General features: G+C 38.8%; 2 protein-coding genes across 5 annotated transcripts in view; one reads left to right on the forward strand and one right to left on the reverse strand.

Annotated features, from left to right (window-relative positions):
* KIAA1143 (KIAA1143 ortholog) overlaps window positions 1–12,209 on the reverse strand; it is a 93,763-nt gene extending 81,554 nt beyond the window's left edge. For 2 of the 3 annotated variants that reach the window (XM_053943393.1, XM_053943401.1), the window contains exons 1-3: window positions 12,056–12,209; window positions 10,352–10,511; window positions 2,356–2,438 (exon numbers count right to left, since the gene is read on the reverse strand). In XM_053943393.1, the coding sequence (XP_053799368.1) occupies window positions 2,356–2,438; window positions 10,352–10,511; window positions 12,056–12,163 (351 nt within the window). In that variant the 5' untranslated portion in view covers window positions 12,164–12,209. Of the gene's footprint in view, window positions 1–43; window positions 2,439–10,351; window positions 10,512–12,055 lie in introns of those variants that run through there. The other variant, XM_053943383.1, reaches the window with a different exon arrangement.
* A 103-nt stretch (window positions 12,210–12,312) lies between these two features.
* The window catches only part of KIF15 (kinesin family member 15), a 34,517-nt gene continuing 24,115 nt past the window's right edge, over window positions 12,313–22,714 (forward strand). For both annotated transcript variants that reach the window (XM_053957848.1, XM_053957856.1), the window contains exons 1-11: window positions 12,313–12,386; window positions 14,478–14,520; window positions 15,720–15,903; window positions 17,018–17,094; window positions 18,226–18,263; window positions 18,395–18,492; window positions 18,878–19,057; window positions 19,728–19,937; window positions 20,036–20,161; window positions 21,510–21,632; window positions 22,342–22,468. In XM_053957848.1, the coding sequence (XP_053813823.1) occupies window positions 12,368–12,386; window positions 14,478–14,520; window positions 15,720–15,903; window positions 17,018–17,094; window positions 18,226–18,263; window positions 18,395–18,492; window positions 18,878–19,057; window positions 19,728–19,937; window positions 20,036–20,161; window positions 21,510–21,632; window positions 22,342–22,468 (1,225 nt within the window). In that variant the 5' untranslated portion in view covers window positions 12,313–12,367. The remainder of the gene's footprint in view (window positions 12,387–14,477; window positions 14,521–15,719; window positions 15,904–17,017; window positions 17,095–18,225; window positions 18,264–18,394; window positions 18,493–18,877; window positions 19,058–19,727; window positions 19,938–20,035; window positions 20,162–21,509; window positions 21,633–22,341; window positions 22,469–22,714) is intronic.

A 22,714-nucleotide genomic window follows, 5' to 3' on the forward strand; every position in this document is an offset into this window, starting at 1 on the left:
GCTTGCCACAAGGCTCCAGTATCAGAAGGCAAAAAAAATCCCATTTCATGTACTGAAATTTTTATTAAAATATCTTTGGACCACTTAAAAGAAAACATAATTTATTGTTTACTACCAGATGAACAAACTAAAACCAGCTGTTTCACACAGCAACTTGAAATTTGCTCCTTGATGAAGCTTTACAGGGCAAATAATTTCTAATGTCCTGTCCCACAGCAGAACTGGTTTCATATGGTTACAGAACACACCATACATCCAAATGATTTCAAAGTCACAAGTCACATTCCTACCACCTTGTTCTCCAAAATCCCACCAGCTCTCAGTGTCATTCTACCCCCATCTGGATGACATTTTTACTCCCCCTTTAAGATCTGGGGGTCAGAAGCAGAACCAGAGGGTCTTGTCCCAGGTTCATGGAGGCAGAAGATGCCAGGATCCCTTTAAAATTAGGACAACACTCACACAGGCCTCTCTTTTGTTCCCGCTAGCTACTGAGAAACTGAGGCAGTTCAAGGCAGAAGCTCCCCTTTGTTTTGGTCTCTGGACCAGGGCGGACCTTCTTTTCCTTCCTTTTTTCCTTCCTTTTTCATTCACCCAGGAATGGCCAGCCATGGCACCACAGTGGGAAAAATGGAACAGCTCCTGCCCCATACAGTCACTCCAGCCCCCCAGCAGCGCTCAGCTGTAGTGGGAGGCTGTGGAGCCCGGCTGTCCCAGGCATCTGCCTGTCATCTTCTGCTGAGGAGGAGGCCAAGTCCCTCCATGAGTTCCAGCCACCGCTGTTGATGGAGCTGCTGCTGCTGGGAGAGAGACCCCATCTGGTGATGTGGAGCAAACGGATCAGCAGCATTTGACTGGTTTTGTAGTCCAGGTTTCTTTTTGTTTTGTCCTTGTTCCTTGCTGGTTGTTGTTTGGAGAAGAGGGACTTTCATAATCACAGAGTTGCAGACACTGTGGTGATTTTTTTCCCCTAACCAACACATGGTTAGGAGAAGGGGCTTCTCCACCAGCTTATCTTTGTCCCCTGAACCACGTGGTCTTCTATGGAGGCTAACATTTCTGGGGAGGGGTTTCTCTGCCATCTTGCTTTCTTTGTTCCCAAGCAGTCCATGGGATTCAGTACTTTTGTATTTAGTGATGATTACTGTTATCCTGCCTGTTGCTGTTTCATTTTTTAGTAAACTTTTCTTTTTTCACTTGTATGTTCTTGTTTTCAACTCTGCTTATCAGTGAAAGGGAAGCAGTTAAAACTAAAAGGGGCAGTAATTCATTTTAGAGTGTCTGCCCCAGAAACTGTCTTAAACCAAGACACACATAGCTATAGGGTTTCTTGGCTTAAATTCCCAGTTTACAACTTCCCCCCTACTTGAAGAATACTAAATTAATGCTTTTCCACAGCTTACAGATGAAATACAGTTTTTAAACAAGCTGAGATCCCAAATAATTATGAACATGTAAGTAGTTAACTGGAACAAATATACTTTAAAAAAAAAAATCCAAAACACCATCAAACGACTGAGTCCATCAGTGTCAAAACCAAAGTGCACAATCTCCAATGGTTTAGGCTTCTCTTGCATTAGTTGATACCATCAACTAGAATCAAAATCTTTATACCTTGCTATTACAACCAATTCAAATGAATTTGATGTTTGTTAGACTGCTTTCACCAAAGACAGGATCAAGACTACATTAATTTTGCAAATGCAGCCTCTAGCCTTTAGCAAATTTATCGCAAGGCTCTGCAAGAGCTAATCTTGTAAATCACAAATGCAAAGGTTGTGCAAACTTTTGTTAAGCTGTGAGACAGAAAACTTCAGTCTCTGTTTCACAGCAATGAAGTGTCTCTCTTTTGAATGTCAATAATAACAGGTAAAAAACACACAATTGTCAACTAAGGCTATTCAATATAAACAAAATACATTTTAGTAATGGAGGGCTTTTTAAAATTGATTGAAAATTTGTGAGCTGAATATATACAGGTATAATTTGCTACTCATTTGTGACCTCAAATAGCTTTTACATACACAGTTAAATTCTCTTAAAATTAAGACATGACATACAGTTGCAACTAACTGCACAGACTTAACTCATGCTGATTTTATACAATATTTCTCTAGTTGGACTATAACAAAGTAAGAGAAGACTCGGACACCATGCTTCAATTCCTATGAAGGCCCTCATGGTTAGTCTCTAGATGGGCAAGTAAAGCATAAAAAAATACAACCCCTAATCATCATTTTCCTCATCATCAAATGAGAGAAGACTGCTATTTTTTACTTGCTTAGCTGTACTCTGAGAGGTATTTGCTTCCCTCTTAGTTTTATTTGCTTCTTTCATCTTCTTACTTGAACTTACATTGAAGTCCAAACACTTCTCTGACGAACGCTTGGCTGGTTTCCTGAACATAATTTTTCCATCAGCAGGTTCTGGTTCATCATCTGTAATAAAGACAGTAAAGTCAGAACTCATCTGCATATGTTCACAAACATATACAGATCTTGAACCAAAATCAGTAAGACCTCTGAGAGAATACAACAATCATGAAAATGTACTTTTTTGCCATAAACTCTGTGTCAATGAATGTCCTTCATGTACACACACCTGCCCCACGTCAGCCAGCCCTTGAAGACAATCCTCCTGCAGTTTCTATTGGAAATGGGGTTTCACTAACCAGAGCTCCAACAGAAGAGACTGTGAGCAGTAGAGCTTTTCCCTCACATTCCATTCACATCCACTTACCAAAATGGAGAGGAAAACGTCACAGGATCCTCTCACTCTGCTTCAGTATTTGTAAAATTCATGACAACAAATGCACTTATTTCAGAATTATGCTATCTCTTTAAATAACAAAATGGCATATATACAAGAAAACCTTTTTTCCCTAATATATTCTGTCCTGCTGAGACAGCTGAAAAGATCACATGGTAATAAATGTCCCCTTTATTATCATAATGGATGAAAGTTTCAGGGTTTCTTTGTATCTGCAAAATCACCCAACTATTCCAACTGACTAATTTTGCTCTAGTGCATGCAGGGGAGAAGAGCAGGCAAGAATCTTGAAAAGAGGACAAGTCCCCTCCCCAACAAGTTCCTAGGCAAAGTGGGAAAGCTACTGCATAAATAACAGCATCAGGGCAGTATTTCTGGAAGATAAAGTATAATGTAAAGTTGTGAATCAGACACAAAGGTTCATGCTGCAGTAGCTTGCAATTTTTATAATGTATATGTGACAGAATGTTAAGGAGCCATAGGTTCTGTGCAAGATATTTTTCCTAAATTACTTTTGTGAAATTCATTACTCAACAGAAATGTGTTTGACAAGATTATGTGCTATTTAATTAAAACCAATAAATAACTTTTCTCTTTAGCACAAATTCTATCCTCAGTATACCAGCACTACAGCAAAAGACTTAACATTTCAGTGTTATCTACACAGCACTGGCTGAAATTCTCTTCAGTGCATTCTCAAAACAATACAACTAATAAATCTGGTATCTTAAGGGTTGTGTGATACAAATGAAGACATCACCTTCAGTGGGAAATTTCACTTAGAATACCTTAAATTTCAGAAATCCTCTTAAAGAGGAAACCTAGCTTGAAAAACTAAGCACCAATTCTGTCAATGGCTTCTACGGAATGCATACTTTCAAAAGGTGCATATGGTGATGAGCTGGAGCACAAGTCCTGAGGGACCTGGGGTTGTCCAGCCTGGAGAAAAGCAGCTCCAGGGAGACCTCATCTCTCTCTGCAACTGCCTGAAAGGAGGTTGTAGTGAGGTAGGCACCAGTCTCTTCTCCCACATAACAATAGGACAAGAAATGGCCACATGGGAAAGTTCAGATTGCATACCAAGAAAAATTTCTTCACTGTGAGAGCGGTCAGGCACTGGAACAAGTTGTCCAGGCAAGTAGTGGAAACACCATCCCTTGCAGTGTTCAAAGAACGCGTGGCACTTGGGGACACGGTTTAGTGGCATCAAAGCAGTGCAAGGTTAATAAATGGGGCTCCATGGATCCTAGAGGTCTTTTCCCAACCAAACATTTCCTTGATTCTATGGTTCTACACCAGTTTATGAGAAAATACTACTATGCAGAAAATAATTAACCAGGTTTGGGGAAGAATACTTCATTCTTGGCACATTAGAAAAGCATTACAGTTACAAGGAATTAGCAGCAATAATAAATTGTAGTTATGAAAAGCATAGTTCTCAATGGATCCATTGTGAACTCTGCACAGAGAGCTTAAGTGTTCAGATCTGTACATGTGATACAGAAGTTTAGGAAGTGCCTACAGTAAATTTTGGGAGGGAAATAGAATTCCTGAAAGCATATCACACCTAATGAATCAGAATACACTATGCATCCTTTTTCTCAGAAGCTGGGCCTCCATTTTTGGGATGAGAAGTTTAATAGCAAATGATTCCCCTTACTAATTGTTGCATAACTGCAATGTTTATTTGGAGACAGAGATCTTTTAATTTAAACAAGATCTGAGGCACAATCTAAGCCAAATTCTGAAAAAAAAAAATCTATCTATAAAGAGAACTTTCCTTATTTGCAGACACAACTATGTGCTGTATACAGTACCGATACTGGTGTGGAAATGACACAACCAGCTACTGGATAACCATGAGGAGCAAAAAAATCAAACCTCCATTGGCTACTCTTTAGCAAATGGATTACTCCATTTTCTTAGAGTGGTAAATTTGAAAACCTAACCCCTAAAAATATAGTTCAAAGCATATCCATAAAAGAAAACAGATAAACAGCTACATAGTTGTAATCCGTGGAAAAACAGAGGACAGAAATTTTAATTTTACTCACAACTGGCCTGCTACCCACATTGTGAACTGCACAAAATAATTTCATTTTACCAACCAGATGGAGAAACTGATAAGTATCTTTGCAATATGAATTTAAACATGTAATAAGCTAAGGGCACAAACAGCAAAGCTCAAAAACTCCACCAAAATGGCAACTAGCTCAGCTCTGGCCTCCAGGGCTACAATATAATTCACAGGTCATTCTGTATCAAAGGAAATTATTTTAGCTCTTGGCCTGGTTAAATACTATCAAAATTTCATTATATGCTCAAGGACATTCCTTTCAGCAGGAAGCCCAGGCCAGCTTTAGAGAGCAGTGTGTGTTGGCAGTGCTTGACAAAGAATGAAGCAGATAAGGAAACACAGTAGGCCTAGCCTACATGTGAAGAGAGTGAGGACAGACTACGCTTTTTGAAAAAATTTGATGAGGCAGTTCGAGGAATTTGTGTTGATGTGTTAAGATTGTCTTTTTTAGCTGGTAAAATGACTTCACTTTATCCTTTGTAATTTCACCAGGTTCTTATGTGTCAGCTATCTTTTTTGTTTGTATCAAAGACCTACAAAAACCTGACTTGTATTAAGAAACAACAACAAAAAAAAACCAAACAAACCTAAAGAAACACTCTCAGTGTTGGTAGTTTTTAAAACAGGGTCCCAATAAAAGACTCTGTTAGTATTATGAATTATGGAAAGTGGGATTTCTGGTAAGCACACTGAAACACACGAAGTAAAATACATAAAAGCACTACAGGAGAAATAATAAAATCCACTTCTCAAAAATAAGTCAAAAACTACACTAGCAGTTCTAATTCCCACTGTTCTTAGTCATTGCTGCTTTTTACCTTGATCACAAACCACTGGTTGACCAACATGAGCACAGTCAGATGTTGAGTTGAAAACTTTATTCACAAGTGACATCAATTTAAGAAACCACAAAATCAAAAATTTCTTCTTTTGTTTTAATTTCAAGATATATATTAAAATAAAGAGAAATGAGAGCCTGAAAATGAAATACTGCTTTTCAGTTTAGACATTTTTTTAATTTAGTAATCATTTGTGTAGCAGCACCACTTTTCAGCAGTTTCTGTCCACGTACGTCAATGAGGCAACAACAGGAAACACAAGCACCACTAAACTGTCAGGAGCAACAGGAGGAACAGTAGAACCCATACACGTCTATTCAAAGATAGGAGGTTAGGAAAAAAAATTACAATAACCTGGCAAATTTCTTAATGGTTTCTAAGTTCAGGTCAGCCATTTCAGATGCTCCTTCCAATGCTTTCTGGCCATCCATTCTCTATGCATGCCTTTGGGAAGCATTTACTCCAGAAATTCAGCACACTGGTGGTTTGAAGATAAGAAGGTCATTCTTGCTCCATAGTCAGTTTCTGAGAACACTTGGGAAAGTTTTCCTTACTTATCTGATATATCAGCTGCTTAAATCAGAACAGTCTATGCTTATTCAGAAAGGACTCCAATAGCCAAGACAGCAAGGACTGTATTCTCATTGCCTCTTCTCTCTACTGTCCTCCCCCAGAATCCAGGATATAGAATGAAACAAGAAAAATATTATAAGGCTTTGAATAAGAAAGGCTACCTTTGCCAAATTTGGTCATCTGCATATGTCAGAGTGTCAATGAAGCCATATGAAATAGAAAAGCAGTAGGAAAAAAAAATCTATTTCATAGACTGTAATGAATGCTGAGATAAATTATCTTGCAGTAATTCACGTATTTTCTTTTGTGTAAATTTAATTTCTCATAAGACCATTTGTCTCTGAACCAACAGTGACAATTCTAAAAATTATGCACAAAACATTAAGCAAAATCACTGCTAATAAACAAACTACTTCTTTTTAAAAAGCCTCTGAGTCTCTGCTCCATGGAGAAAAATATTTCAATATAGAAATATTTCTATATTTCTCATATACAAAAGGTTTGGTCCTAAATAAAAAAGATCCCTGTGACTCTACTTGCAACAGCCCAACAGAAAAGCTAGGATTTGCTCTGCCTTAGGAAGCAATTAAGTGCAGCTAGGACATTAATCAGCTGGTTTTACGAAATTAATGCAAAAATGTTACTCATCTATAAAAGAAAATTCAAGTCATAGGAACATCTGGTGTCTAAAATTAAACAAAACCAAAACAAACAAAAGCTGTAGCCATGTCAAAATGGTTATAGAAGAAAACAAAGGAGAAAGTATGTAAATGAGATACGGAAAATTCTGGAGTAATATCACAATCCTAAACCCAAAGACAAGGTCCTTCGAATGAAGACAATCACTACAATATAAAAGAAAAGATGGCAGAACCTCAAAACTGAGTACTTCCCATGTTTTGAAAAACGGTTTGTATCCACAACAGATAGTTAGTACCACATTTCTTATGATCTATCAAAGTGCCTCAGCATTTATGCATGCTGGAAAGGAAGATTATCAGTTGGGAAATTTACTTTCCTATTACCTTTTTAGCTTCCTGTAATTTCACTAACAATCTGATTTGGGACTATATAATAAGGTCTAGTAGCTATTAAATTAATTTTACTTTCAACTCTGGGATTAAAACCAAAGCAACATGAAATGCAACTAAGTCATGCAGCAGCAAACTCTCTTTATACTTCCCATTTTCAGAATTGGCAGCCAAAATATTAAAATAAAGTCTCATGTTATTCAAAACTCTCTTTATTAAACTGGAAGTAAACAGCTGTCTGAAAACCTGCCTCAGACTAGAAATCAAAATTTAATTCTAGAGGTCAGACTTACAGTGCAAAAATGGCCCAAAATGCAAAAAAGCCTTTCAGCAAGTTGTAGCATAGTCACACCTCCCTTTGTTGGAAATTTCACACTGGGTTCTCTCCATAGCAGAGGAACACAGTAGTGCTTACCTGTTTATTCCCATAAGCCATAAAAAGGAAAAGAACACCAAGACCTCATATTAACTGCAAAGGCAGATGAATGAATAGTAACACAATAATGCAGAACACAGGGCAGCAGTCCCCAACACTCCTGCTACCTACTTCTGTGGATTTTTTTCCTCCAAATGCAAGTTATTACTGAAGGGCTGAAGGGGTAATAAGCAGAGGTGACAAAGTCCTACAGGGACTCAATACTGCCATCCTCACTACATACAATTATGTCTTAGGGATGTCTTTTTCCACCAAGTAAGTTCAGTCACTCCATTCAAACACAGTTCCATTTCACATTGTGTATTCAGCTTGGTAGCTCTTTTGGACTTTTTTCACAGCATGGACTCCACCTCAATAGATTCTCACGGACAACTACTTCTTTTTGCCCAGCCTTACAAAATCATTTTTCCTCCTACTGTGATCACTCAAAGTTCAAGTTACTTATATGAAAAGGAAGCCAATGCTTAGAAAGAACCCTGATACTTCTTTCCAATAAGTTGAAACTTCTCCCAATACTAGGAGGGTGAAAAGAAATTTTGTGATGACTTTAGAAACTGCAACACCAAGCATCTATATGCATTACACTTCAATAACAAGACACCAGGAAGTAAGCCCAAAGCTGAGCATATATTCTCAGAGGAGTTCAAGTCATATACCTGCTTAGACCTAACAAATACATATCTACCTGCAGAAAATAGGACATGGTTTATTTAGTTTCAAGCTAACCTACATTATTAAAAAATAAGATTTCTCATCAATCTGCTTTTCAAAAAATATAAGATTCTCAACATATTTTCTCCCACTTCTGTTACTGACTTCTCCATTTATACCATTTTAATTTTAACACATACATCTACAAAGAGATTGCATGAACCTGAATTTTTAAATCCAAATGGCAGACTAAGAGAGAAGCTAAAGATGTCCTATTGACAGCCATCTGCTAGGCCTCACAGTGTGCTTTAAATTCAATTGGCAGCTTTTGTAAATAGCCATAATGGATAACCACAGAAGACGTCCAGTTTCTATGATTCACCTTTCTATTTTATACTTGTGGGGTTCCAGTTCCTATATTCTTAATTGTCAAGACATTTCCACTAGAGACAACAGAAGCTACATTCAATTTGTCAGGTCTTCTGTCAGCAAAAGATAAAGCTACATTTCATCACACCCTGTGTGATGATTGAAGCTTCTGGACACTCAAAGCACTTATGTCAGTCATACCTGAATGATGAATACTGAGAGAAATTCTTAACGTAACTGTACCCATCAGCTGTAGTTTCTCATCTTTATTGTAAAACTGCAGCAGCCCCTCCCACACCACTTCCATCTTTCCATTGTGTGTCATTCTTTGTGGCAGAGTATCCTAGGGTGACTTTATGATGTTTGTATCCCCAGTCATCTGCTCTGTTTATGCTGGATATTATATTCTGTGCCTTCAAGACTGGTTCTGAGAGCAAAGGCAGGGAGAAGAAGTATGGAGTTTGTTATCAGAAACTGCACTCCTCCTCCACATGCTGCACTGGATTGTTTTGTCTGGGCATGGACAGAGCAGAACAGAGCCCTCCTTTGCTTTTTAGTTTAGTTTAGCTAGCTGAGGCAGGGAAGTTTGCACTGAACTGTCTTTTCTTTCCCTTTTCTTAGAACTGTTTGAACCTGCTCCAGACTGGGGTCCTGGGGAGCACTGAGAGCTCGCACTTTGTGGCCATCGGGGCCTTTTCTGGGCAGCAGCCTTTCCCAGTGCCGGGGGGACTGATAACAGAGCGACCACCCCTAGGAGACACATTCTGAATTTGTCATCTCTTCAGAGCGGTGAATGAGTTTTGTCATCTGGTATTGTTCATTTTTTCTGCTGGGGAGTGCTTTGCCTGTTAAATAAACAGTTTTTTTCCACTTGTCTCCAAGGAAATTTTCCCCAAATCGGTTGGGTGGGGGGATTTGCTTTCTGGGGGGGGCCCCTTTTTGGAGGTTTTCTCCCACATTTGCCCTAAACCAGGACACAGAGAAGCATTCTTTTTCTGGACCTTGCTGGTTTTTGGCACTATTGTATCATCTGTTTATCTTGCTTAATATATTTGCAAGTCACAACACATACTGGGGTTGATTTTAAGCAAGTAATCATATGGACCAGTCAGGCAAGTGAACATGTTCCCAAGCCACGCATCTGCAATTCTTTTCACCAAAGCACAGACCTGAATCCCTCTGTCCTGACAATCTTTCATGAACTCATACAATTAGCTTTTAAACATCCACTCAACTGTCAAATTTGGTTGAACTAGTCAATGAGTTAAAAAATTATCACAGGTGATGTCAAAAGACTGTGCACCGGAATAATACAACAAAAATTAGCTTACAAAAATACAAAAAAAAATAATTTAAGGGAGTATTTAGAGGGAGGATGGTGCACAATCAAGAAGCACAGAACTACATCATTATAAAAAGCCAGACAGCCTGAATATGTACTTAATGACTTGAGATTAGGAACCACAGGTGCAAATTATTTAGGTGAAAAATTCAGAACTAATCAAAGGTAGTATTAAACAGTAGAGAGCTGAGCAAGTATCAGACTCGCTTTTGTGGGTTATCTCTTTGAACACACAAAGCAAGAAATTAGTAGTTTGAAATTCACCTGATTCTTTTGACTTTAAGGCCTCTTTGATTTGCTGTTTAATTTTCATTGCTTCTTCTGCAGTCAAGTCCCCTTTTTTCAGTGTCACCACTTGAGGCTGCTCATCTTCCTTGTCACTGCCATTGTCACTGTCATCATCGGCAAGTGGAAGCTGCTCTCTCTGGACAAGAGAGAAATAAAAGCCATTCTGATCATCATTCCAGTTGTGGGTCAGTACTCCTTGGTTTCACTTTTGCAGAAAGGTTATTGAGGAGACTTGGCAAAGCTGCCAGTGCCAGGCCCTCCCAACACACGTTGTCCAAAGGACACTCCAATTCTATCACTGAGACACGGCTTCCCATTGAAAACATTAGCATGGGTGCATGGGCTTCTTCAATTAGAGACCAGAAGGAACTTGGAAAGCAAGAAATTAATTCCTTTTCTTCACCATCTTGACCATGCAGCACTATCTGCTGTGCAACACTAAGAAAAGCTTTAAATGCAAGGGTCCAAACTTGAACCTTCCATGCTGTACTCAAAGCAGCACAAAGGGAAATGTGGGTCCATGGTGGCTGGGTTATTAAACCTGGCTAAACAAATCACTGTAAGCAGCACTGACACAAGAAAGATCATACTCCTGTTTCTGCTCTCTCTAACTTGTGCACTGGGACAGACGAATCAATTGGGGTAATTTTTTTTTTTTTTTTTTTTAATAAACCTTCTGGCATGGAAACCTCAGTGCAGCAACCTGAAGTCTGGCAATATTAGAGGACCTGAAAACTTTATATTATAAGAAAAAGTATAGACAGTATTACTGTAATCTACTGAATATATATATATATGTACGTATGTATGTATATATGTATAAAACGATAAGTTCATTTCTTAACGTATCCTGTAAAATCCTATTTAGAGGGAAACACATGTTAAATCACATCGGAAGCAGAAAAAAAACCCTGTGCCTCAGGAAAGGCTGCCTTTTAACAAGCTGGCTCAGACCCTACCGCCCCCACCCTGCCTTTCCAGCCATCACAACACAGTTCATGACCGCGGACCTACAGCAAGATGTTTTAGGTTGGGAAGGACCTTAAAGATCATCCAGTTCCAACCCCCTCGCCGTGGACAAGGGCACCTCCCACTAGGCCAGGTTGCTCAGAGTCCAATCCAACCTGGCCTTGAACAGTTCCAGGGATGAGGCATCCACAACGTCCCTAGGCAACCTGTCTCACCATCCTCACAGTTAAGAATTTTTTTCCATATATCGAACCTAAACTTCTCCTATTTCAGTTTGAACCCATGTTATCCCTTACGATAATTTTTTTTACCATACTTTTAGAACATTTTTTCCCACACTACCCCTCCCCCTCCACTGCCCTGGGCTTTTTAAAGTCCAGTTCAAGCTCGGACATCACCGCTGTTTCCTCCGTGCCCCCACAGGCCCCTCGGGCACGGAAAGGCCGAAGCGGCTGCTCCGCAAGGCCGCCACGGCAGCCTTGCAGTTGTTTTGATTCGCCAACACGCAAGCAAAACCAAGTTACGATTTCAGTCAGTTTTAAGCGAGTAACTACGGCTCCCCCTTGCATTACAAAACCCTGGAATGCTGCTGCTTCCCCACCCCCCACTACGCGAGAAGGCAGGGAGCGGGGATGAGCGGGCATCAAGGTTGGTGGAACGCCCGGAAGTGCCAAGAAGCGGGCGCCGCCCCCGCCCAGCCGCGCGCTTTACCTTGGTGTCCACCGTGGGGCCCTCCCGATACCCGACCCGCCGCTTGAAGCGGCTGAGGAAGGCGGGCTCGGCCGGCCGCACGTAGGAGACCTGGTTCCTCTTGCTCATGGCCGCCGCCGCGCGCGCTTCCCTGCGTTCCCGAGCTCCCGGCCAACGGCCGTGCACCCCCGCGCCGGGCGAAATGGCGGCGCCCGCGCCGGGCGCGAGCAGGGGGCGGGGCCGCGCCACTGAGCGCCAAATTCGAAGGCGCCGCCATTTTGGAGCGGCAGGCGAGAGGGAGGGCGGGCGAGAGTTGCCGGGGTTGGAGTGGCCATGGCTCCTGGCGCGAAAGGTGAGTGGGAGCGGCTGAGAAGGGGCTTGGGGATGTGCCCTCGGTTTAGGGAGTAGGCGGGGGGACCGGGGGACTGAGGGATGGCTCTTGCCGGGAGAGCCGCGCTGTCCTGTGCCCTGGCGGGGCATCACCCGCGTGGGAGAACCAGTGGGGCCAGGTGCAGCCGTGCGGAGGGGCTCGGTACCCCCCGGGGGGGCAGATGCTCCGGGGGGTTCAGAGCGCTGCCCCGGGGGTGTCGGGATACCTGGGAGTTGGCCCTTTCCCAGAATTACTGAATAAGCTGAGTCCGAAGGGACCCACAGGGATCATCGAGTCCAGCTCCTGGCCCTGCACGGCACTGTTATGGACAAATTCAACTGGGGAGGATAATTATAGATAAATCAATTAACAAGAATTTATTAAGCAAGCGGTATTAAGCAAAAAAACAGCGCTGGGCGGCCGGGGAGTCTCCACTCTGCCACGGCGCACCTTCCCCCTTTGACCTTTTTGTTTTTATAGTCCCCCCTTTTTTTTCGGTTGACGTATTTTCTCTCGATGTACTCTGCGCCGGTCAATTGGTTGCTAGGGTTTTTTTTTCTCTCTGCCCTTGGCGGCTCCTTATCTTCTTTGCCCGTTGTCCTTGGCCTAAAAGTTAGCTTGTATATAGTTAGTTACACAATCTTCTGTGCTAGCTGCATTTGCACAATTCTTAAGCAGAATACTTGTTGTTTATCAAACCACCCCCCCTTTTTTTCTTCTCTTTCTCTTCTCACAGTCTGAAATTCTCTATTCAGTTTAAATTCTTATTTTCTTTCAATGTTCGTTTTAATGAACAAAGACCTTTTTATTACAGCACCATCCCCAACAATCACACCGTGTGCCCGAGAGTATTGTCCAAACACTTCTTGAACTCTCTCAGGCTCGGTGCTGTGACCACTTCCTTGGGGTGCCTGTTCCAGTGCCCAGCCACCCTCTAATTGAAGAGCCTTTTTCTAATATCCAACCCAAACCTCTGTTGACACAATTTTAGGCTATTCCCAGGGCTGTGCACGTACCTATCGGTCTGATTTCAGTTTTTAACTGCACTCCTCTCGATAACTTGTGCAATTGAAGAATAAATTACTTAATTAGAAGTTAAAATATTTCTCAGATGTTGCGTAAGTCAAAACAGCACGTAAAAAGCTCATGCAGCAGTAGGATATTTAGTTAGTATGAATGTCAAAGAGAAGGTAGGCATCTCTGCACATCGTCGTTCATTCTGCTGTTAAAGGTAATCCTCCTACAAAAAAAAACCTGTGTGCTTTTAAGGATTTTGTAAATATTTTATTATTGGAATATTTTGAGGCATTGTCTTTCATTGATATTTTGCTTATTTTCTAAATACAATTTTGTTACTTAGTTAATATTTTGACTATATTATGTGTTTTCATGTTACATTCACCCTTAAGTGAAAAATAAGTCACTTTATCTACCTATGGGGTAATATGTGCTGTCTCCTTGAAATCTGAAGCTGTGCAAAATGAGCCTCACTCACAGAATCAGTGAGGTTGGAAAAGACCTCTGAGATCATGGAGTCCAACCTATGACTGACCAGCACCTTGTCAACCAGGCCGTGGCACTGAGTGCCATTCCAAACACCTCCATGCATGGTGACTCCGGTACTTCCCTGGCAGCCCATTCCAATGTCTAATCAGCCTTTCAGTGAAGACATTCCTCCCGATGTCTAGCCTGAACCTCCTCTGGCACAGCTTGAGGCTGCATCCTCTTGTCCTGTCACCTGGGAGAAGAGTCTGACCCCAGCCTCCTTCCAGGCAGTTGCAGAGTGATAAGTTCTCCCAGAGCCTCCTTTTTGCCAGAGTAAACAAATGGCACATTGATAATGTCCACATTAAAGGACTGGAGCTTTCTCTTCCTCTGTAACAAACTGAAATCTTTCTGCCAAAGGAAGGTAATTACCAAATATTTTAATGCAGTTCTGTTCATGCATAAAACAGGTATTTATAAGGCTCTCCATTTATTTCCTTCTGTACTGCTTACAGTATTTTCTATTTAAGTGAGGAGTTTTGAGCAGTAATTTTATTTTAATTTTTGTGTGTCTCTTTTCTTTTATAGGAGATCTGCGTGACTCTTCAATATCTTCGTTGAACTCAGCTAGGTAAAATAATATTGGCCAGTTCCCATATATTATTAATCATATTGCACAGAAAGTACAAACAAAACCTAGCGTAACTTTGTGACATAATTTAAAGTTTTTATTTCAGTCTTTACCTGCCTAAGATTGCTGCCTTTCTCTCCTAATATCTTTACAGGCTTTAAAAATAATGTACTCATAATAAAACTGTTAAGCTGACATGTTGGGTTCCTCTTGGAATGCTGCCATGCAATAAATTTTCATTTGTCCACTAATTCTGCAGCTGGGCTCTGGAGTTTATATGAAGAAATATCCCACTAGGAACTTCAGTCCTGTGAGGGAGCCCTAAACTAAAACAAAAGCCAAAAAGCCCTCCTCTAAGTGTAAACTGTGCCACAACTCAGAATAATGTTATATAACGAAAGTACTTTTGGCAAATTAATTTGGTGTGTCTTAAATCCAGTATAACATCTTCCCTTTTTCAGCTGCTGCTTATGTTCTGAACCCTTTCCTCTGTCACTACCCAACTGCACATTTCATTCATGAAGACCTTTCCCCACTTCTAAAACTGTTCTTCTCTCCTGTTACCAAAAGTAAAAATAGCAGTTACAACACCCTCCTGCTAAAACTTTTGGAACAGAATGAAGTAAAGTAAATCCAAGATTACTACCACTTCATGTAAGAATTTAATTCTTTAATATTTTATGGGTGTATTGGTATTTATGGCAGAACTCTTCAGAGCCTTAATGTAAGTCATCCACAGTTACTTATTAAATCTGATAAATGTGATGAAATTGGTTAGGGATGTTTTAGATGCAGGCACTTGCTATGCTTTTTTTGATTCATTGATCAAGAATTGATTCTTTTTCCCCTTCTTGTGAGCACCAAAGAAAAATGTTAACAACTTTTTTGCTGGACCATAGCATTATCTGATCCATTGGTCCATTAAAGCTTCCAGGAGTAAGAAGAGCATCTCATGTTCACTGTGCAATGTGTTCTTTTAGAGGTAAAGCTAAGTACAACAGCAATAAATTGCATGTAACTGTGTGTTCTTTGTTTTTTAAATCTGTCACATTTTTACTTCTATTGATTTTGTCTAAAAGTAGTATGATTTTTGGACAGACCTTTGTAAGGCTTCATATGCTTCATCTGATTGTTGCAATTTAATTTTATCAGACATCTGATCTATTTGGAAGCAATCTAATGCATAAACATTTATTTAGTGTTGAAGGTGATGCTATCAAAGTTTTTGTAAGAGTGCGTCCCCCTTCAGACAGAACTGCATTAACCGATGGAGATGATGGCCTATGTTTATCTGTCCTTTCATCAAATACTATCCGCCTGCACTCAAAGCCTGAGCCAAAGATCTTCACTTTTGATTATGTTGCAAATATGGAAACAACACAGGTAATAATTTCCAGAATCTCATAACTACTGCTATTTTCAACCAAGTTTTGGCAACTACTCTGCTAAGCCTTTCTAAAGATGTAGTTAGTGCATTAGGTCTAATTTTTTCAGTGGTCAGATTGGAAATATGTTGTTATAGTATATGATGCTGCATTAAATTCTGCTCTCTAACAGTTTTGATGTGATTTTTTTTTAGCTGGTTTTTTCTTCAATTGGAGTTTGAATTAAAATTGAATATTTTATCTGTAAACATTATGGTAACACCATAGAGAGAAAATCTGCCTATTGAGGTAAATGTATAAAAATAACTGTCAGTCAGTAGCTGATATTAAGATGTTATTTCACAGAATTACAGAATATGCTGAGTTGGAAGGGACTCACAAGGATCATCAAATTCAACTCCTGGCCCTGCACATTTGTATTTAAGGAACTTCAGAGTTTATATTCTATTTACTGTATTTCCTTCTTCTACTTTTGCCTTTTAAATGGATGCATTGCTCACCTGGGACAAGTAATACTGGAAAGAAAATCCTGCAATTTAATTTCTATAATATGGTGATTGACATTCTGAACATAATTTTAATTCCGCTAGGACTCCCAATTCCATTTAAACTCTGTTAAAAAAACAAACAAAACAAAGCCTCCCAAAAACTTCACCTGCTCTAGGCTCTTCTTGCAGATCTAAGAGAAAAATGTGAAGATAGATGAGACTAAATTGTGCTGGTCTGTTGAATGTGCCATTGCACAGTGGCAAATATTGAAAGCTAGATTTTATAAGTGTCACAGGCACCTGGCCTACTGATGGTAAAAATTGCATAACATAATCAAGACCACTGGATCAAAATTATTATTATGTATTTGGAAGCTGTTACTATGATGCTGAATTTTATTATTTCTCTTTGAGTTTATCAAGAAATACAGTTTTTTCAGAAAGAGCGATTTATGTCACAGAGACTAAGCATGTATCATCTTGCTGTGAGAATTCCAGGGGTTATCGTACATGTCTAACCTTAATGCACCTATTATATACTATAAAGTTATGACATAGGAAACACTGATACAACAGATACTTAAAGAGGTAGTGCCAAGTGCTTTCTCTTTTCCTTGTCCCCAGGAGTCTGTGTTCTCAATTGTGGCTAAAAACATTGTTGAGTCTTGTATGAATGGCTACAATGGAACCATCTTCGCATAGTAAGTGATTTTGTAGCCATTACAGTCCTTTCATGCAATGGTGACTTTTAAGAAGATCGTGCTAATAAGTAGTTGGGGTTTTAAGAGCCAGAGCCTGCCTGATGTTACAGTAAACTTTAAAAGTGCTTCCTTGCTGCAGCATAGCATAAGGAATGTTCTTGCAGTATTGGATGGTACTCCTTGCCCCTCTTTTGGAGGAATCTGTATGTAGGTGTTATGCTTTTAACACTTAAGGCTAATAATGTGGATGTAAGCACATTTAAATCCAACTATTATTTACTTCAAAAGTGGGAGTTTCATTGTACTGTTAAAGAGAAAGATAGTGGTTTTCAGTATGTCCATGGTAAAATGGAATGAGAATTGTTTTAACTTGACATTTGGTCAGCTCAACTCTTCAGTGACTCTTGGCTGCCTGTGGGAAAACTCATGAATGATAATTTTAACTTTTAGAATATTTGTAATGTAGAAATACATCCATGACTAGTAATATGAATATTGTTATATTAACTTAATAATTTTTTATTTTGAAAACTGAGGAAGAACTTTGGTCAGAAAATGGGGACTTAAAGGGCTAATCTAATCAAAACCTTACTTTTGTAGTGTAGCACAGCTTTTGCAAAACTGAAGTCCACTTTGTTACAATATACAAATGTGGAAAAATGAAATGAAATTGCCCTGAAGTTTCTCTAGCATGATTAATATCTACATTAGAAAAAAAAATCTAAAAAAAAAAATACTTTTAAGTCAAATATATCCTTATATCCAGATATATCCTGAGTGACATAAAACTCTAAAGATTGACCCAAAAATTAGTTTTATGTTTATATTTGAAAGCCTTCATTTTAATGCTAACTTCCCTTTCCAACAGAAATGAGGAAGGAAATGGTGGGTGGTGAGGGAGACAAAATGGGATTTATCTAATGGTAAATCTAATTTATCTTGGTAAAATTTGCTGTTCTATTTTTATACCTTTTTAGCTGACTGATTTCTCAGCTTGCTTCTCTATCCTTGTCTTCAGTATAGAAAATTTTTTGTTTTCTTGTTTTAAGTTTTGACTTCTCCTTAAAAGACGAAGATTAATGCAAAATTCAGAATAAAGTTTAATCTCACTCTTTTTTTTCTTTTTGTTAGTGGCCAGACTGGGTCAGGAAAAACCTTTACTATGATGGGTAAGTGCATGAGAGATTAATCTTTCAGTGGTTTCTTAATTTTTTTTTTGTCTTGAGATGTATTCCTCATGTCACCCACTACTCTTGAGTACTACTAATTAATTATTTTTTTAATTAAAAAATCTCTTTAGGACCATCTGATTCTGATAATTTCACTCACAGTCTGAGAGGTGTAATTCCACGGAGCTTTGAATACTTATTTTTTCTAATTGAGCGGGAAAAGAAAAAGGTACATTTATTTTGTAATTCCTATTGCAGTAAAGTAATGTCTCACAGTAAAGATTAGCCAAGGTTGGCAAACTGGGTGTGCAGCCATTAAGTTACCAAGATTATTGCCATCTTGCCTCAAATTTAATAATGAGAAATGCTTGCATCTAGTACTTTACCAAATTGTAGTACAGTTTCTTCAGACAGAAGTGTGCTTATATTTTGAGTTTAAAAATGCATCTAGGTTTCTGGATGTTGGTTGTCACCTGGGCATCAGGAATGTATAGTGTGCAGAATATATATGCAATCTAATAGCTTCAGATACATGTGAAAAGAGACTTGCTGCCATACAATGACAGATTTAATAAAACCAATCTGTTTATAGTGTAAATTACTGTGTTTTTCAGGCTGGCAGTGGAAAGAGTTTTCTCTGCAAATGCTCATTTATTGAAATCTACAATGAACAGATATTTGACTTGCTAGATTCTGCTTCAGCTGGACTCTTTCTCAGAGAAAGCATCAAGAAGGGAGTCTTTGTTGATGGTGCTGTTGAACAGGTGTTGTCATCTGCTGCTGAAGCATACCAGGTATTTTTTGGCACTTTTTAATGCTGGACTATTGATCCTAAATCTTACATGGTAAATATTCCTCTTGGATTAAAGCACATTTTTTTGCTTATTTTTTGTCTGTGATGCTTTCTACCCCTATCTTCCTACTTCAAAACACAACATAAAAAAATCTGATTTAAGTCAATGCTTCCTGACTATCTCATACCTGTAAGAAATCAGAAAGGTTTTAGAGTTTGGAACACCTGAATGGCAATTACAGTAATCTTTCCCCAGTGCTTCCCCTACACATCTCTGAAATAGCCACAGAAAACTAAATTTCCTGCCAACTGGGCTCCATGTGTTCCAGAGTTGTCAGGTTTATTTCTCCATAGTACTTGTGTGACTTTAATTTTTTTTTTTTAATTATTACTGTGTGTGCTGCTAACATACCCTAGTAATAGGGTATGTTATGCTTTCAAACAGCAGTGGTACTTTTGGAGAAAAGAAGTGAATATTATAACAAGTTCTACTACTAAGCTTGACTGTAGCTATATCTTCTTTGCTTTTAAAATACTTACATTGGGAAACTGTAAAAAAAGTCCTTGTCCTTGAGATTTTTAAAAGCTGTTGCATGGAATTGTGTCTACAGCTGCTTATGTCACCTGTATGTAGAGTACAGCTGAAGTTGTGATGTCTCTTTCATGCTTAGGTATTAACTACAGGCTGGAGAAACCGTCATGTAGCATCGACCTCCATGAACAGAGAATCCTCCAGGTCACATGCAGTTTTCACTATCACAGTGGAATCCATGGAGAAAAACAACGAGGTTGTTAACATTCGGTCTTCCCTGCTCAATCTGGTTGACTTGGCAGGATCTGAGAGACAGAAAGACACTCACACAGAAGGAATGAGGCTAAAGGTTAGTTCTGTAGTATCTGTGGCATCTTTCTCCTTTCAGATGCAGTGCCTTGTTCCTTCCAGCAAATCCATTCACTCTTGTTCCCTCCTCTTTTTTAGGAAGCAGGCAACATCAATCGATCACTAAGCTGCCTGGGCCAAGTAATGACAGCACTTGTTGATGTGAACAATGGCAAACAGAGACACATTGGTTACCGGAATTCCAAGCTCACTTTTCTGCTACGGGTAATATATATCCTCTGGATTTTATCTGCTACCTGGGATGTAGAAAAATAGATTTCATTCGGCTTTTTAACTATTAAAAGCTGAATTCCAGTGCACTAAAGTTGTTTCAATATTGGGCAAGTGGAAAAAAGATTGAAAATTATCTTTTTAGCCTAAACAGATTTCTGATCAATCTGTTGCTGTTAACTGAAGACAAATCTATTTATTCTCATCTGCTACTACTACATACATACTTGGAAGTTTTAATGGAAAAAAAGCACATTTTCATCCTTATAATTTGGGAAATAATGTCTATCAAAGTGTAGTATTTAGAGATTTCTTGATACATTTGCTGTGATTTCCAAAATTAGCTTATGTGTGCTTAGGGTTGGTCTGGTTCAAGATCAGTTACATTTAGTTGCCTACCTGAGAGCTTATAGGCTCTTTTCAAAATGAACACAAAACCAAGACATAAGCAGTCAAAGATTTGTTGGATGTCAGCACTCACCAAAATTTTGTGAAGAGTACATGAATGGCTTTAGTATATTTTTGTATTATAATATAGTACTTGTGCACATACAGTATCTGTATTACAACACAGTATTCTGATCACAGCAAAATTTCTCAGTGTTCCATCCCAGTTCTGTGTAGATTGATGAAACTGAGGAATTATGTTCTTCCAATGCAACCCAAAATACATAAAAATTGGAAGAGAATTACATCTTTGTGAGCTGTTACTTTAAGTGGTTTTTTTTTTTTCTGAGGTGTCTCTACTGCAAAGAAGTCTACAAACATGAGCTTCACTACTACAGAGTGAGAATGCCATCAAGGCTTGTGGACTATTCTGTAGTACCAGACTTTTAGTCCTTAGCTATGAATGCTGCCTTCTGTTGAGATTTGAAAGCTACTTGTTTAACAGCCAGAAATGCTGTGCATGTAAAAAGGAGATGATCCTTTTATATCCTTGGTCAAGAATCTGTTGGTTTGTGATTTTGTTTGATAGTTGCAACCAGAAGGAAGGTAGGTTGGAACAACGAACAGATGATGTTAAAAGTAGTATTACCACTAATCTGCTAATTACCAAAATTATTTTTGCAGTTGTTTAGAATTTTTTCCTCTCCCTGCTGTTAAGGTGAAGAAAATATCTCAATATAATCTGGGTTTTGAAGCCCTAAATTTTGTCTTTATTTGCAGTCACATCCTTTATACCCACATTTGAAATAAAATTTGAGAAACTTACCTTCTGTGTGGATATTTGTTAAATTATTTCTGCAATTTGTTCAAAATGATACACAGTATCTTTTGGGTGATGGCTTCCTATTGTCATCAAAAACATGCAAATAAAACTATCTTCCATGTTTTTAAATAGGATTCTCTTGGTGGTAATGCAAAAACGTGTATAATTGCAAATGTTCACCCAGGATCCAAGTGTTTCGGAGAAACATTGTCCACTCTTAATTTTGCTCAGAGAGCGAAGTTGATTAAAAACAAGGTAAGAAAGTTACTTTATGTCATTATTGTAGAAACAGACACTTGTCATTTAACTTACATATCTGCATGCAAGGTAGCTTCACTGAAGTATTCCTGTGCTTTCACTAATTTAAGTTGATTTCGCTTATTTGAAAACATTAATTTGCCTTGTGTTTTTTTTAAAGACCAAATGTTTTTGAAAAGGCCTTCTTAGTTCTTGGTTAGGAATAAAGGATAACAGCTGGACACTAAGTAATGGCTGCTAACAGCACATATTCATTGCTTGCTCTCAGAGCACTTCATTAGAAAAGTAAAAAGTAAATCTATACTAAAAATGCAAATTGACAAAAAAATCGTTCTGATTCAATGTTGTTTCTATTCACTTGTTCTATATTAATTCTAGTGCCCAAAATGTAATTTTTCATGAGTGGGTGTTTTAAAAGCATGCTGGCATTTAGCTGAAACTCTGTCTCTGATGTATACTGCTTTGTTGGTGAAAAAGGTCCAGGCAAAATTCTGCAAAAACATTACATTTTTTTAACATCTAATTCCATCTGAAGTGCAACTTGCTGATTTCTCAGTGAATGGAACTTTGCTTTTTCAAGGAATTCTTCCTTTTCTAAGATGGAAGGAGTTCTCAGTAATTTTACTGGTTTGCATTTTTTGAGTTTTCTCTTATCATGTACAATTTTTATTTATACCTTTTTCTAATTTTCTCCTATTTATAAAAGGCTGTAGTAAATGAAGATACACAAGGAAATGTGAGCCAGCTGCAAGCTGAGGTCAAGAAGTTGAAAGAGCAGCTTGCTCAACTTACTTCCAACTTGCCATCTGTGTGCAATACTTCTGTATCACAAGGTAAGAATTGGAGGTGAGGGAGAACTTGCTACTTCTGTAACCCAGAAGGTTGAGGGCCTTCATTAAGTTTCTGAACAATTAATATTTTTGTAGGGACTGATGTACAGGGGTCACAATTTGCTTATGGATCCTATTTCCTGTACTTGTATCTGCTACCTTGCAGAAATTGTTAATGTGGTTTTATTTTCTTCCTCAGAAGTTTGGGTATGGTTTGGACTATGGTTTTATTATATGATACCTAGATAT

The sequence above is a fragment of the Vidua chalybeata genome, chromosome 1, assembly GCF_026979565.1.
Source record: "Vidua chalybeata isolate OUT-0048 chromosome 1, bVidCha1 merged haplotype, whole genome shotgun sequence".
NCBI classification, from domain to species: domain Eukaryota; kingdom Metazoa; phylum Chordata; class Aves; order Passeriformes; family Viduidae; genus Vidua; species Vidua chalybeata.